At 49.7% G+C, this 14494-nt stretch overlaps 5 protein-coding genes across 5 annotated transcripts; 4 read left to right on the forward strand and 1 right to left on the reverse strand.

Moving 5' to 3' along the window:
• Position 1: 1 nt before the first annotated feature.
• V1513DRAFT_458681 (replication fork protection component Swi3-domain-containing protein) lies at positions 2–1087 on the forward strand (the record flags this gene model as incomplete). The annotated part of the gene is made up of 3 exons (XM_066899712.1): positions 2–303; positions 354–429; positions 491–1087. The coding sequence occupies 3 exons, from the start codon at positions 2–4 to the stop codon at positions 1085–1087; spliced, it is 975 nt and encodes a 324-aa protein (XP_066753326.1).
• Positions 1088–2283: 1196 nt separating this feature from the next.
• On the forward strand, positions 2284–6057 carry V1513DRAFT_445240 (fungal-specific transcription factor domain-containing protein). The gene is made up of 3 exons (XM_066898079.1): positions 2284–3035; positions 3087–3594; positions 3645–6057. Exons 1-3 carry the CDS (start codon positions 2530–2532, stop codon positions 5835–5837), a joined length of 3207 nt encoding a protein of 1068 aa, XP_066753327.1. The 5' UTR covers positions 2284–2529; the 3' UTR covers positions 5838–6057.
• On the reverse strand, positions 5994–8226 carry V1513DRAFT_445241 (Isochorismatase-like protein). Its single transcript, XM_066898080.1, has 2 exons — positions 7420–8226; positions 5994–7373 (listed from the first exon to the last, which is right to left on the reverse strand). Exons 1-2 carry the CDS (start codon positions 7938–7940, stop codon positions 6098–6100), a joined length of 1797 nt encoding a protein of 598 aa, XP_066753328.1. The 5' UTR covers positions 7941–8226; the 3' UTR covers positions 5994–6097.
• Positions 8227–8931: 705 nt separating this feature from the next.
• V1513DRAFT_415128 (amidase signature domain-containing protein) lies at positions 8932–11110 on the forward strand. Its single transcript, XM_066895805.1, has 2 exons — positions 8932–9300; positions 9356–11110. Exons 1-2 carry the CDS (start codon positions 9052–9054, stop codon positions 10745–10747), a joined length of 1641 nt encoding a protein of 546 aa, XP_066753329.1. The 5' UTR covers positions 8932–9051; the 3' UTR covers positions 10748–11110.
• Positions 11111–11970: 860 nt separating this feature from the next.
• Positions 11971–14247, forward strand: V1513DRAFT_72728 (permease for cytosine/purines, uracil, thiamine, allantoin-domain-containing protein). The gene is made up of 2 exons (XM_066900594.1): positions 11971–13201; positions 13259–14247. The coding sequence occupies exons 1-2, from the start codon at positions 12147–12149 to the stop codon at positions 13887–13889; spliced, it is 1686 nt and encodes a 561-aa protein (XP_066753330.1). The 5' UTR covers positions 11971–12146; the 3' UTR covers positions 13890–14247.
• The last annotated feature ends 247 nt before the right edge of the window (positions 14248–14494 follow it).

A 14494-nucleotide genomic window follows, 5' to 3' on the forward strand; every position in this document is an offset into this window, starting at 1 on the left:
CATGGAAAACTTATTTGGACCAGATGATGATGATGATGATTATCCGGATGTGAATGATGAGATAAACATGGGATACGGTGCTAGCACCGTCGAAATCGATGTTGAAAATGATCTGGCTAGAGGGTTCGCAAGATTGCCAACTCCTCCAGACGACATCAATCTTGACGCCGAGTTGTATCCACGACCTGGTGGTGAACCGTCGCTGGTACCAGCTGCTAAACCTCCGGATGTCGTTGATTTGGGGATTGACAAGGAAGTTGTTATCAAACAAAAGTCAACACGTGCGAAGCTGGATAATGAAAGGTGGGTTGCATCCCTTTTGCTCCAATTTTGGTGCGCTAACAGGGATACAGATTATTGTCTGCTGAAGGTCTTCTCACAATTAGACGACGGGCGCCGAAAGTCAGGTTTAAAGGCAAGGGTCATGAGGTTAGTAATTACTGACTGTGGCGTAACGTGCCATCGACCGACTGACGCTCAGTGTCTATAGTATCGCTATTTAGGACGGCTGCTAGAATGCTACCAAATATGGGGTCACCAACTATTTCCAAAAGCCAATTTCGAAGATTTTCTCGCAATGACTGAAAGACTGGGCCGAAGCAAGCAGATGAAAATCGTAAGGAGGCAGTTGATCGATGAATGGAAGCCAGCCCGTTTGCCGGAGGAAAAAAGTGATTTGGATCAGAGGCAAACATACGATGACGGAACTGGGTTTGTGGTTGATGCAGGATTTGGCGGCGACGACGACGACAACGACGACGAAAATCGCGAGTTCGGATCACAAGAACATGAGAAGACGAATGCCGGCGATAATAGTATGGGCTTCTCTGAAGCGGGCGTGACTCAACCTAATGATGACTTGGTAGGTCCAGGACGGAGAAATTTGAATCACTCGCATTCAAGCATGGTTAACGCTATACCGGAGCAAAATCCAACACCTCCTCGATCAGATGCTGTACCTAGTGATGTCCCACGGTCTGCCGATAGTCAGCAGTTTGCTCCGTCCCCAGGCAAATCGCCTGGCTCTCACCAAAGCGCCTTGTTTTTGTTTGATGATGATGATGATGATGATGATTTATACGACTAATAGGTTCGGATAGTTGGTACAATGGGTGGGTTGATTGTTACATATGGTATTGAAATCGAGATGGGGTTCTGCCAAGGTAGTAGACCTTTCAGAATGACGATGTTGGACAATTATGACTTCCGCTGTTATTATGCACACTTTCGACACTCAGAGATGGACACATCACAAAGTTTGGCGGAAGGCTTACGTCGCAGCCACAGATAGCAGTACACTTTGTTTCCTTGTAATCACCCCTAAATCCCTAAGACTAGACTGGCCCTGGGCATAGTGCTGGTGTGGCTGGCGGATGCCGCCGCTGGCAAATCTCCGTTCGTCTCACGGGAGATATTGCCGACCGCGTAATAGTGCATGAATTACAGATTTGAGACGCTATAGCTCATAACAACGCGAATTTGAGTGAGTAGTGGGAAATAGTTGACCGGTTGGTGTGCTTGCAAATCCGTAATGTTAGTCACGTATTGCCGCACAATTCGAAGCCGGGATATACTGTCTACATTCAGGTCTTCTTCGGAATTGAGTACACAGAAGCTGTTTTGTCAGTACAAGCACCTTGCGACTGAATCAACATATACTTAAGTTAACGGAAAAATAAACATTGCTTCACGAAAGGACGTGACGCCTTCGCTGCAGCCACCTGGTAACCCGCACCCTGACATCTCTCGGCTCTGACCCCTTATTAATTGAGTCGTATCAGTGAAGCGAGGGCCCACATGTATAAATCTTTGCTCGCACTTTGCGCTCTCTCAAAATTATTCCAAATACTATCGAATTCAGAATATGCGACTACGATGCGAGTTGGGGGATTAGCTGCACCTGCTCCTTACCTCGCCGCCAACAGTTGAATGCTTTGAATAGCTGGCACCCGACATACCTTATGCGAAGCCTCACATAACCCGGATGCTACTCATTCAATTAGCAGCAAACCATCCCTCGGACCGTTAGTCTTCAGTTTTCATTGTGGTGTCTGATTGTAAAACTTATTTTATTGTATTTTCCAAGAATTTTCCAATGTTCACTCTAGATTATCAAGCTTAACCTGTGGCTTAAAGGTCATGAATGACAGGTGACGGTTACCCGCATAAATGCATCGGCTGGCGTTGGGCCTGGAATCCACTCAACGCGACGCCAAAACCTTAACTCCGACGGTTACTCACCCCCCTCTCCGCCCTGTCTTTTTCAAGTATTCTATTTACATTACCAGAGTATTATTGTTGTCCTTCGTCTTTCGCCACGCGTCCTTCCACACGCCGTCAGTTACTGCTCTAGAGTCTGCATCCGCGTGCATTCTCGGATATTTCTCTGCGTTCTGGGGGGTAGGGTGTCACGGGGGGTTGTTGGGCCGAAGAGGATAGGTCTTAAAATTCGTTCTTACGTTGCCGTCACCTTCAACACATCGGCACATTGATACGCTGGGCGGAAACGCGGCATCACCTAGGATAGCAATGTTTGTAGTGCAAACCACACACAGCAAGACCGGTCTCAAGCGCCCTGACAGACCCTGCGATTCATGCCGCCGTCGGAAGAGCAGATGCGTCTTTTCTGAAAACGACTCGGTCTGCTTCTTGTGTCGTTTTCACAACTACGAATGCATCTTCAGCGAGAATCCGGCGCCTAGAAAGAGGCAAAGACGGAATAGCAATGATTTGGCGGCTAAGGACGCGGCTGCTGCTGCTACAGCCGCCACGAAAGAGAAGGATGCGAAGGATTTGAAAGACAAAGATCCGAAGGACAAGGACGAAAAGGATACAAAGGACAAAGGTGCAATTAGCGCATTTCCCGACGTGGCTCCTCCCGTGACAAGCGAAATTAGTTCTGTGAATGTTACTGCGACCAGTTCGCCGCCCGTACCGACGCTGCAGTCCATGTCCGGAGTTTTGACTCTCAATATTCAGCAGGAAAAGAAGGAAAACGGAGAGGTTACAGCTACCAAGCGCACACGTGCGAGCAGGTTAGTACCTATCGACTTCAAATTATTATTTACAATGCTAAATTTTTGTAGAACTACATCCCGCAAGGCCAGTGCTTCGGCAGTGACCAATTCAGATACAAATTCAACTCCACCAGCTTCTGCTGCCGGCGCGGTGGTAGCTACTCCAGATTCACCGTTCCCAGACTATGATTTCCTTCCTCACACTCTTCTCAGAAATACGTTGGGTCTGCAATGTCGCCGGTACATTTCCTATATCGGTACTTCGGCAGAGCATGATCCCGTTCTGATGAACCACTACGGCTTCGATTCGCGCGATCGAGCGTCTTTACCGGCAGTGGGCCCGGATTTTCAAACAAAGCGGCAGATTCGACGTGTGCAAAACGACGGCATTAGTGGACCACATCCCAATGGCCAAGTATCATTCGTGGTTTTTGAGAGCGAGGACCTTTTCAGAACTGGATTTCCGAACCCTTCAGGCAGGGATGACACGATTGGCGGTAATCTGGTTGAAGTGAGAAAGATTCAAGATATTATTGGCAAGTTTGGAAGACAGTTGGTTGGGTTATATTTCAGAATAGTAGGTCTATCCGTCTTGCGTTGAGTGACGACTGGTGCTAATTTGATCAGGTCCATCCATCCCTTCCAATTTTGCACAAAGAAGAGTTCTTGGAAAAATATTACCGCAATCCATCCGAGCTTTCGCCATCTCTTCTTGCTGGGTTATACGTATTTGCGATCAATTGGTGGACCTATGATCCTGATCTCGTGCCATTCCCGCGCCCGCCGCAGTCTTCACTGGAAGCTCTAGCGCAGATTAATTTATATCGCGAAATCGATCGGCCAACGCTGTCAACAGTACAGGCAGGCATTCTATTATTACAGCATCAGACTTTTCGCAACCAAGTCACTCGGCCAAGCCATTCATGGGCGATGCTCAGTGAAGTTGTCGCTGTCGCGCAAGAGGTTGGATTACACATGGATCCAACCAACTGGGCTATTCCAGAATGGGAGCGTGGAGTACGGAAGCGTTTGGCGTGGGGTTTATTTATCCAGGACAAGTGGATGGCGCTAACGTTCGGTCGACCTTCACATATTCACAAGATCAATTGGACGGTCACGGACCTCGAAGACGAGAATTTCCCTGACGACGACGATTTACTGCTTGCAAGTGGTGGTAATGCCCACGGAGGAAATGGAGATGACGAAGACGGTTTCGGTGGCGACGATCCTATTATTGCCCATAGTAGCGATAACAACGGCAGCGTAAACCGCGAGACTGGCAAGATAATGTTCATGCAGCTTGTTAATCTTACGCAGATCTTGTCTGACATTATGGACGAATTCCACTCGGCGCGAAGCATGACTGATTTATTTGCCGCTGACACGCCAGCGACATCAGCAGCTCCGGCCAACGGAGGTGATATCAAGGCCGAGAAAGACGACTATAACGGGGATGTGTTTCGTATAAAGCGGCTTCTGGCAAAAGCGCGGCCACTGCAGATTCGACTGAAGGACTGGTTGGAGAAACTTCCAGACTGCTTGCGAATGGAGAACATTACGCTTGGCGAGCTTTCCGCCAGTGGCAATTTGCATCTGGGTTATCATGCTGCACAAATTGCTCTTTTCAGACCGATTCTGACGGCATTGTCAAAGGTCGATCGTAATCAGTCTCCGGCTATGAACGAAATATACGGACTAGTCTATCGATCGGCGTTTGCTGAGTTCGTGTCTGCCGTGGAGTTTGCAAATAACTTGAAGCCGCAGCATATCCAGACATTCTGGTATGCTGCATCCAAAAACAATTTCGCCATCATCGCGACCTTTGGGGTCATCCTGATGTTGACAGCCAGCACAGACCTCGAGCGGACCGCATGTAGCGAAAAACTAGCCGAATTTCAGTGGACCTTGAAAGTCAATGTCCGAGGCGCGGAGTTCTTGCAGCATGCGATTTTGTGGGTGGAGGAGTGCAAGTACTTACTTAAGAGTGAGCTGAGCAAGAGAGGAAGTTCCAGGCAGCAATCGAGCCAAATATCGCAGCAGACGCAGCCACCGCAATATCAGACGATTCCTTTGCAGCAGCAGCAGCAGCAACAGCAGCAACAGCTACAGCAACAACAGCTACAGCAACTCCCTATCTCAATGCAGCCGGTGATACCTCCTGTGCCGCCCGCGCCACATATGCAGCACCCGCTGCAGCATCTCCAGCAATTACAACAGCAGCTGCATATGCAACGACAACAACAGCAACAGCAACTACATATTTCACGCGGTCATGAAATGTCCTCGATCTTTGGGACAAGTGAGCACCAGCAGTTTGCCGATAACCCGGTGATTCCACCGACGTCGCATGGCCCAGTGTTGCATCCGCCGCATTTATCCGCGCAGATACTGCAACCATTGCCACCGCGGGGTTTATCTCCGCAAGGATATCTCACTCACGCCAACGCGCCGATGAGCGAGGACGACATATTTTTCACGTCCCTTGCGACAGATGGTCGTTCGCATGTGATTAACCAGCACGCGAGCACCGGCGTCGACGAGCTTGATAATCTGGAATTCTTTAATATGCGGATGTTGAGTCATCCGTGGATGGAAACGTCGAATGCACAGCTAAGGGAGATTCCTGGCGCTGCACATGGCCTGTCTACAAATGATGGAGGTACACCGACGAGGATGAATAGTGATGGGAATGTAAACGGAGTTCCGTCTAACAGTAACGGGAGTTTGAGTGGAGGCGGTGAATCAAGATCCGGAAGTACCATTGGTACAGCTGGTGGAGGTGATGATGAAGGACATAGAGGTCGATTGGATGTAACCTAAAAGTTTGTGTTTATTGTTAAATTTACATTTAAATAATTTTGATGGTGGGATAATGTTGTGAATCTATAAATAATAGTTTAATATTGTGTACCTTTTTTGGCAAGGCTGTGTTATTGGCGTTGTGTATATTATCATTCATAAGTTTTGGTTATTAGATTATTTTGTATCCAAGTCATGGCACTTGATCATATTAATAAAATAATAATAAAGGTAATTCGCCATTGAACTCTACTCGTAATGCGTCATTTCGACATTCGATTTCACATCTGCGCCAACACGCCGGCATCTAAAATCCGGGCGTCAACACCCTTGGCACCAACGAACACTACATCGCCGTGCGCAACCACACCACAGACACCTAGCGCCAAAATGCCACTCATGATCTCGCTAGACAAAGGTGCCACCAACACGTCGGGACTATCGATACCTGATTCGAAAGCTTTTGTGAAAGCAGCTTTTGCGGACTCGAGAGCCTGAATGTTTTTGATGGTGTCGAGAGCGGAGATGGAGCTCGTGGGGTTCTTTTCGAGCATCATGACTGATTCAGGCGAGGATGCCAATTTAGCAGCGGTAGACAGCGCCGAGCATGCTGTCTCGCCTGGGACTTTGCGGCCGGGAAGCATTCCATTCTTGTTGAAAATCTCATCAACTTTCTTACCGAATGTGGCGTTGGAAGGAGACGCAACGGCATATCGGATGCCACCTACTTCAAAACCACGGTAATCGACGGAGATGATCGGGCGATCTCTGAAATGCTGGAAAAGAGCTTCCGGGGCCGTATTTGGCAGTCTGAGGAGCGTTGCCCAGAGGGATCTTGCGTCGAGGACGGAGAGAGCGAGGATCGTGATTGTTGAGGTTGAGGGGGATGGGAGTGTAATTCCTGTTGTGGAAACAGAGCCTTTTGTCGTCATGTAAGCTGACACGGTCGATGGGAGGCTTGGACTGAGGTCGACTGTGGTGAGGACGTAAGTTGTATGGTTTGCGGTAAGCAGTGCGTAGGGAGACACTACAGTTCCGAGGTAGATGCCGCCTTCGGATGTGATTTGGGAGAGGATCGTCGCAGATGGGGTGAATTCTGGTGTGCTCGCAAACGGAACGCCGTGGAAGAGTGGCAGATCGCGGGTGCCGTCGATATCGACGGTCTTTTCTGCATCTAACTTGGCTGCCTGAGCAAGTGCGCTCTCGCGGGGTGTGAGCGAGCCGAAGATAGACTCGTCCAAGGATTCGTAGATATTGGTGATGACGTCGGTCACAGACTTTGCTTCGGAGACGTACGATGCGTGCAGCGGATTCAGCGACAAGGGCGACGCCGCAAGAGGCGGCTCGAGTTGAGCGAGAGTGTCAGCGGAATGGGCCGCGGCGATGGACACGACGGCCTTGGAAGTAGAAGCGTAGCCGAGGAGACCATCGTACGCACAGAACATGTCCATAGTGGCAGAAACAATAGTGCCGTTGAAACCACCGGTGCAATCAGTCAACACGCAGCATTCGAATCCATGGTCATTAGCTTCTCGGAAAGTCGTAGCAACGCAGCATCTACCAATTAGCCTCAACAGTGATACATAAGGGGAAGAGAACATACTCAGCGGTGACGCCGCAGAACAATAGATGGGTGATTCCCCTGGACACCAGGATCTCGTGAAGATCGGTATTATAGAATGAACCCTTGCCAGGTTTATCCAGTACTACTTCATCCCGTCTCGGCTTGAGCTCATCGACTATATCATGCCCGTACGAGCCACGGACAAGTAATCTGCCCATAGGGCCCTCATCTCCAATGCACAGTATATGTCGCTTGTTAGCATGAAGTTGTCTGTCGAGCTTCGTTGGCGGGCAGTCCGAGAGATCGGGCACATGTCCTTCCCGAGTGTGAACGACCGTCATGCCGAGATGGCGGGCGGCGCGAAGTGCGTCGAGACACGGGTGGATGAGGTTCGCGACTTGTGCAAAAATTTCGGGGGATGGGCATTGTACTGCGCCGTAGCCGGACGGCAGGACGAAGTCGCGCTGCATGTCGATGATGATCAATGCTGTGCGGCCCGCCGGGAGCGGGAATGGCGCGGGACGCGCGGTGGAAATGGTGAGGGGAGTTGTCACAGTCATTTTGTCCAAATGGATGTTGAATGCCGGCGTGAAGTGGTAAAGTAGAGTGGTAGAAGAAGAATAATATAGGATTCGCAATGCTGGGATATGTCCACTTGTATCGGCGTGATTTTTGGTCAGGATTGTCGCGACAACGTATCAGATCCACTTCGACTCGTCTTCACCCAAACAAGTTACGGTCTCCACGTTTAGGATTCAACTTATGGTTTTATTTTATTTTGTTCTGAAAGCATTGAATGTTCCGAGATTCGGTAATGGTATCACAGTTCAACATTCCGGAGACCAGCGAGCCAGTATCAGGGCAGGGGGTGACTGGCGCCGTTCGCGGAGGCTCCGTCGCCCGGAGCCCCGATAACGTCTTATCGATAGGTCGCTCAAATCGCCGACGGGCAATCAAGCTTTGTATACCCTTACCCTATCATGTGACCCGGTATTCGGGCCCCGTAAATCAGGCTGCTTCCCTCTTGATCCGCCAGCCTATGACTTCAATTTACAACATGGAAACAGTAACGTATAGTATGCAAAGTACTCCAATATCGTCAATTTTCAAGAATGTAAAATGTAACTTTAAATCATGTTCCAGCTGTTTGCGATAGTCTAATTCGTCGTGCGAGGGCTAAGGGCTGCCTTTGACCCCGTCGGCGACCCAGCTTTCAAGTCTACACACCAGCGGGCTTACCAAAGCTTCATCAAACGTTAAACTGCAAAAATCCGGATTTACAAAGGCGTCTGTCATACGAAAGTGTAAGTACGTGGCTTGAAAATCATGCTTGTACCAAACGCAGCAAGCTTGGAAACCGGCCTCCTGCGGCCTCGACGCGCGCCGGGTCAGTGTCAATGTGAAATCGCGCTACGAAGATTGCATAGGTTGCAAGCTGCGAATAATGCCTACCACTAAGTTACGATAGTTGGGAGTCGCTGCGTCGTCATGAATGGATGCAGGATCTGTTGTGGCATAGTCCGTGAAAGTTATCGCAAGTTGACTCCCAGATAAGACTCCGAAAACCTTGTTGGCGCCGACTTGCCCACACTACTCCCCTAAAAGCCCTGTCCTGGGCCCCACACCACTCGAGCTCGTTCACAAGTGTTGTTATATTCCACTAGAACCACAATGACTTCAGAACCGACATATATCGCAATTTCGGCCGAGAAGAAAAAGGCGCTTATCGACGCTATCCCGACCGATTGGCGTGTCGAGATCCCGACCGATGTCGACAACTTGACCAAATTTGCCGAATCTTGCGGTGTCCTAACTGATAAAGAGGTCGAGATCACGAGTAACTACGATGCCGTCGGCTTGCTAGAGCAGGTGCACAAAGGCGTCTACACGTCGCTGGAGGTCACGGTTGCGTTCTGCAAAGTCAGTCGATTCGGTTCCGAGATCAGTTGAGACGCAAAAAGCTAATAATGTTTAGAGGGCCGCGCTCGCGCATCAGGCGATTAACTGCTGCACAGAACTATTCTTTGAACGGGCATATGAAGTCGCGAAGAAGCAGGACGAATACTTCGTCAAGACCGGCAAGCCTGTCGGTCCGCTTCACGGCCTTCCAATCTCGATCAAGGATTCGTACAACTTGAAAGGCATCGACTCAACCATTGGCATGCCCGCCTACGTTAACAAGCCTGAGCCAGCCTCGTCCGCGATTGTGGACGTCATGGAGAATCTCGGCGCCATCATGTACGTCAAGACGAACGTCCCGCAGTCTATGATGGTCCTTGACACAGAAAACAACTTAATCGGTCCCACTCGCAACGCATACTCAAAGCACATCACTGCTGCCGGCTCCTCTGGCGGCGCTGGCGCGATAGTTGCCTTCCGTGGCTCGCTGATTGGTATGGCGACCGACATTGGTGGCTCGATTCGTGTGCCGGCGTACTGCAACGGCTCGTTCGGCATCAAGCCTTCGTCCGGCCGTCTTCCGTACCACAATATCAAGGGCTACTGGCCTGACGGAGAGGACGTCACCGGTGTTCTCTGCGTCGACGGTCCGGTTACTACGTCCGCGCGCGACCTCGAGCTCATTGTCCGCTCGATCGCAAAGGCTGAGCCATGGCTTGTCGACCCGTCGTGTGCTCGCCTTCCGTGGGTCGATCCGGAACCACTTGGGCGCGTCTTGCGCATCGGCGTTATTCGTGGCGTCAAGACCTACGAACCAATTACGTCCATCTACTCGTCTTTCATCGACAAAGTCTCTGGGGCCGGCCATGAGCTCATCGACATGGAACTCCTACACGGCGACGAACTAGCCGACCTCGCGACTGCGTTCTTCAAAGCCGACGGCGGTGAGTTCTTGCAAAAGATCTGTACGAAGTCGGGTGAGCCTCTCACGGATGCTGTCGTGGACGGCGGATTGTACCCATGTGAGCCTATCGACCTCATTCAATTTTGGGCGCTCAGTCATAAGCGTGCGAAGATGCAGCATGAGTGGCTACAATACTGGCTCGACACTGCAGCCAAAACGAAGGACGGCAAACCAGTTGACGTGATACTTCTTCCCGCGCAACCACAGCTTCCGCGACCGAAGGAACCGTTGACGAGCAATACTGTAATTCTGGCATGGAACACGCTCGATTACCCCGCTGCCATTTTCCCCGTTGAAACGATTGATTCGAACAAGAAGGACTACAAGTTCGAGTTCTCGTCGCCTATCACGCAGGCAGAGCATCGGCTGGAGGCCTTGTTCCCTGAGAACCGAGCGAAGGCGTATCAGGGATTTCCTGTCGGATTGCAACTTGTGGGTCGGAAACAGGATGAGGCTGGGTTGTTACAGGCTCTTAAGATTTTGGAGGCGTTGGCTGAGAAGTGATGTATTATATTGATTTATTTGGTTATGGTAGTTAAATTGTTGTATGGGTTTGCGATCTTGTCACATAGATATTCACGTGGAATATAATTTCCAAATTGAGGTACAATATGATATGCCAGTGCGCAGGCGCAAGGTTGCCTATTGCTGGCGCATTACGAGAAGTCGGAGGAAAAGAGCATGAGATTACGTCGTTTGCAGGCAACAAGATGGTAGCCGTAGGAACCCACTGTTGCTCACTATCTTCTAATAACATATCATTTTTCAGAGACGGCGTCGGTCTGAGTACTTTCGATGGGTATGATAGTTCAATATCTAATTGGATAATCGGATCAAAGGAGTAAGGCAGATAGATGCATCCATTACAAGTGGGGCATCCATAATCAATGATTAAATGTAGTTCCACTCTCCGCCCGGTGAACTCCGAGAAACAAGCTCAAATAAATATGCAAGCAAAACCCTGCGCAAGAGCCAAGAAAGCACAGCCACAACCTTATTACTCGATTATCCAGATTAGGAAATCCGCCGGCGCTGATTGCCAAATGCGTCAGATACTTTTTTGCAGTGCGGCGCCGTAATGGCCGGATAAGATTCCTGGAACGAACGGAACGAGCTGTCGAATCCTATGGTTTTGAAAACATCCAATAGCAGAAAGTGAGAATAATAGTATATTGGTGAAAGTACAAATTGCGCGGGTAAATGCTTGTCATCAGCCTGAAAAACGCCTCAACGGCCTGTAGATGACGCCTTGAAGGCACTGGCCGTCGCCGCGGGCATTGTGGCTTTGAAGATTAAGAACAATATAGTTACAGTAAAACAGAGATTAGTATTGTGAGTACCTATTATTGCTTAAAGTCGGGTAACAATCTAATGTATGCTTACTTACTAGTAACCTGTCAGATTCCAGGACAACCTGATCGTAGTCTTATGGTGCGTGCCTCACGGTTAGGTACTGCAATTTCTTATTTGTGTCGTCTTGCCCGTAGGCCAGTGCCGTCTACTTGTATGCTTAAGCTTACTGCCGTTGGGACAATGTCAGTTGTCCTATGATTCTCAATTGTGCGGATGAGTGGTATGGAAATTTTCAACGCTAGTTGCAAGGTTATCGTCGGACCTCCCCGTTCCCCATTGCGCCGTATGCCATGTTCCGAATCAGGTGCTTGTTATCGGCTCACGATACTTCGTCCAAAATTGATTTCGCCCTAAGCGCAATGACTCTTGCGTTGTTTGCAGAGGCCGTTATCGCTATCGCCTGTCATCTACTTATGCCGCCGACGGTGAATTCGTGTCAAGTGAAACGCTCCCACCTGTCTTTGCCGACGTTTAAAGCTCGCGTACGCTGCCCCTTCCTGTCTCTGAGTACTGTCTAAATTTGCTGTGTGCTCATCGCTGTCTCGACTCAATGACGCTTCGCAGCCGATTCGACCGCCTTGGCGCTGACATGAAGAGAAAGGCTACCTCTCGCTCTGCCTGGGTCCTGCCAAAGCAGTCATCGTCCTTTGCTCCGTCGGATACCTGGACGAACAAGGACAACGATGTCACTCCACCAGAGCGTCGAACTTGGACGGCGTTCACAATTCTCGGGTTCTGGTTCTCGGATGCACTCAATATGCAGGGCTGGGAAGCTCCCTCGTCCATCATTTCGGTTGGGCTGACCTGGAGAGAGGCCATTCTATGCAACTGCGTCGGCATGATGATTGTCGCCATTCCCATGATGTTCAATGGTGCCATTGGCGCGAACCTCCACGTACCGTACCCCGTCGCTGCGCGCTCTAGCTTCGGGTTCAATTTTGCAAAGTTCGCCGTCGTTATTCGCTTCGTGACCGCGATCTTCTGGCACTCCATCCAGACCTTTTCGGGCTCGTTCGCGCTCACAAATTGTATCTCCGCAATCTGGCCGTCTTACCTCAATATCCCGAACCACATTCCCGCGAGCATGGGCGTGACCACCCAACAGTTAGCATCGCACGTGCTGTTCTGGTGCATTCAATTCCCGATTCTCCTGATCCCGCCGCACAAGCTCCGTTGGTTCTTCATCTTCAAGGCTGTCGTTGTCATGGCGAGTTCCATTGGCGTCGCCGCAGGTATGGTCAAATACGCGTCTTCGAGCGGCGACATCTGGGCACAGGAACCAGCTGTCCGTGGATCCCAGAGGGCGTGGCTGATCATGACGTGCATGATGTCATCTGCCGGTGGCTGGGCTACCATGGCGACCAATATTCCTGATTTTACCAGATACATGCATGGAAAGAAAGGCCAGTATTGGCAAGGTCTCTTCCTTCCAGTCATCAGCACTTTCCTTGCGGTCATGGCTATCATCGCTACGTCCGCCGGCAAGGTCATCTACGGCGAATATATCTGGGATCCTTCAGTTCTCGCGTCAATGTGGACTGGTCCTAAAGGCCGCACTGCTCGCTTCTTTGTGGGCTTCTCGTGGGTTGTCGGCCAGATCGGAACGTAAGTCAGCATAGAGAACCCCCTGGCTGGTACAAATCACTAACTCGATCGTCATAGTAACTTATCTGCGAATGTCATCACAGCTGCCAACGATTTAACTTCGCTCTTCCCGAAGTATATCAACATTCGCCGAGGCGCCATAATAGTCACCATAATCGGCGGCTGGATCATGCAGCCCTGGAAGATTATTAGCTCCGCGTCCTCGCTTCTGACTTTTATGGCTGGCCTCGCAATTTTTCTCGCACCCGTAGCTGGCGTTCTCGCCTCAGACTACTGGTTGGTCAAGCGTCGCAAAGTCGATGTGCCCGCCCTGTATGACCCGCATGGCAGATATCAGTACTGGCACGGCTTGAACTGGCGCGCACTCGTCGCGTTCATGGTCTCGCTCGGTCCGAACTTGCCCGGTCTCGCAAACAGCGTCTCGCCGTCGCTGGGATTGAAAGGCGGCATCGTGCACCTCTGGGACCTCAACTATCTCTACGGCTTCAACGTCGCTGTCTTTGTTTACGTCTCGCTCAACTTAGTCTTCCCGCCCCAGGAAACTTTCGTCCCGGAGACGATTTCGGGAGATATCTGGACTACTGCGTATGGTGGCGAGACTGATATTATTGAAAGTGTCAGTGCAGATGGAAGTGGGGATATTGTTAGTGAGAAGAAACATCTCGACGTTGAGACCGAGAAGCTTTAGATTTTTTTATTGTTGTATTTATATCAACTTAATTATTTTGGGTGTTGGTTTGGTAATTAGATTAGGTTAGATTTGTAATACATTGATAGTTATGTCGCGTACGCGCCGTACATCTGTTTAAAACGGCAATACTTCAAAACGATAAAAGTCCCGTAGGGACGGTAGACGACTAGCTAGTATGCTTCTGCCTCGTCTCACTAGCAATGTTAAACTAAACTGCACTATTACTAATCATAAAGAATCCATAAGAGCAATGTATTCCATATCCCACTATAAATCTTAACATCCACAATAAATCATAACGAATCCCGCAATCTGCTCCCATCGATTAAAATCTCTATAAACTAAGCCCAATCTAAGAACAGTACCGCAAAAAAAAAAAGGAACCTCATTAGCATTCCTGGGCACTATGTACAATCAATATATAAATAGAACAGTAATTAAGAGGTGGATGAGGAGGGTCAATAAACGGATCGTAACAAGGTCATAACATGGCGTGACAATAATAAAAAAGCGGAAAAAATAACCCCAGCGTCTAAACCCACCTAACCTGGAAAAACCAAAGCAATCTGTCCCGAACAATACCCCATACCGAAGTACCACAT

This window comes from Lipomyces chichibuensis (genome assembly GCF_038497645.1).
Source record: "Lipomyces chichibuensis strain CBS 12929 unplaced genomic scaffold V1513scaffold_17, whole genome shotgun sequence".
Lineage (NCBI taxonomy): Eukaryota > Fungi > Ascomycota > Lipomycetes > Lipomycetales > Lipomycetaceae > Lipomyces > Lipomyces chichibuensis.

Bases quoted from the DNA above. Each gene is read 5' to 3' on its own strand.
- V1513DRAFT_415128 (XM_066895805.1), top strand. From the start codon at position 9,052: ATGACTTCAGAACCGACATATATCGCAATTTCGGCCGAGAAGAAAAAG. The intron at 9,301-9,355 runs GTCAGTCGATTC...AATAATGTTTAG, and splicing joins TCACGGTTGCGTTCTGCAAA to AGGGCCGCGCTCGCGCATCA.
- V1513DRAFT_445240 (XM_066898079.1), top strand. From the start codon at position 2,530: ATGTTTGTAGTGCAAACCACACACAGCAAGACCGGTCTCAAGCGCCCT. The intron at 3,036-3,086 runs GTTAGTACCTAT...AAATTTTTGTAG, and splicing joins AAGCGCACACGTGCGAGCAG to AACTACATCCCGCAAGGCCA. The intron at 3,595-3,644 runs GTAGGTCTATCC...TAATTTGATCAG, and splicing joins TTGGGTTATATTTCAGAATA to GTCCATCCATCCCTTCCAAT.
- V1513DRAFT_445241 (XM_066898080.1), bottom strand. From the start codon at position 7,940: ATGACTGTGACAACTCCCCTCACCATTTCCACCGCGCGTCCCGCGCCA. The intron at 7,374-7,419 runs GTATGTTCTCTT...GCTAATTGGTAG, and splicing joins TTCTGCGGCGTCACCGCTGA to ATGCTGCGTTGCTACGACTT.
- V1513DRAFT_72728 (XM_066900594.1), top strand. From the start codon at position 12,147: ATGACGCTTCGCAGCCGATTCGACCGCCTTGGCGCTGACATGAAGAGA. The intron at 13,202-13,258 runs GTAAGTCAGCAT...CGATCGTCATAG, and splicing joins GTTGTCGGCCAGATCGGAAC to TAACTTATCTGCGAATGTCA.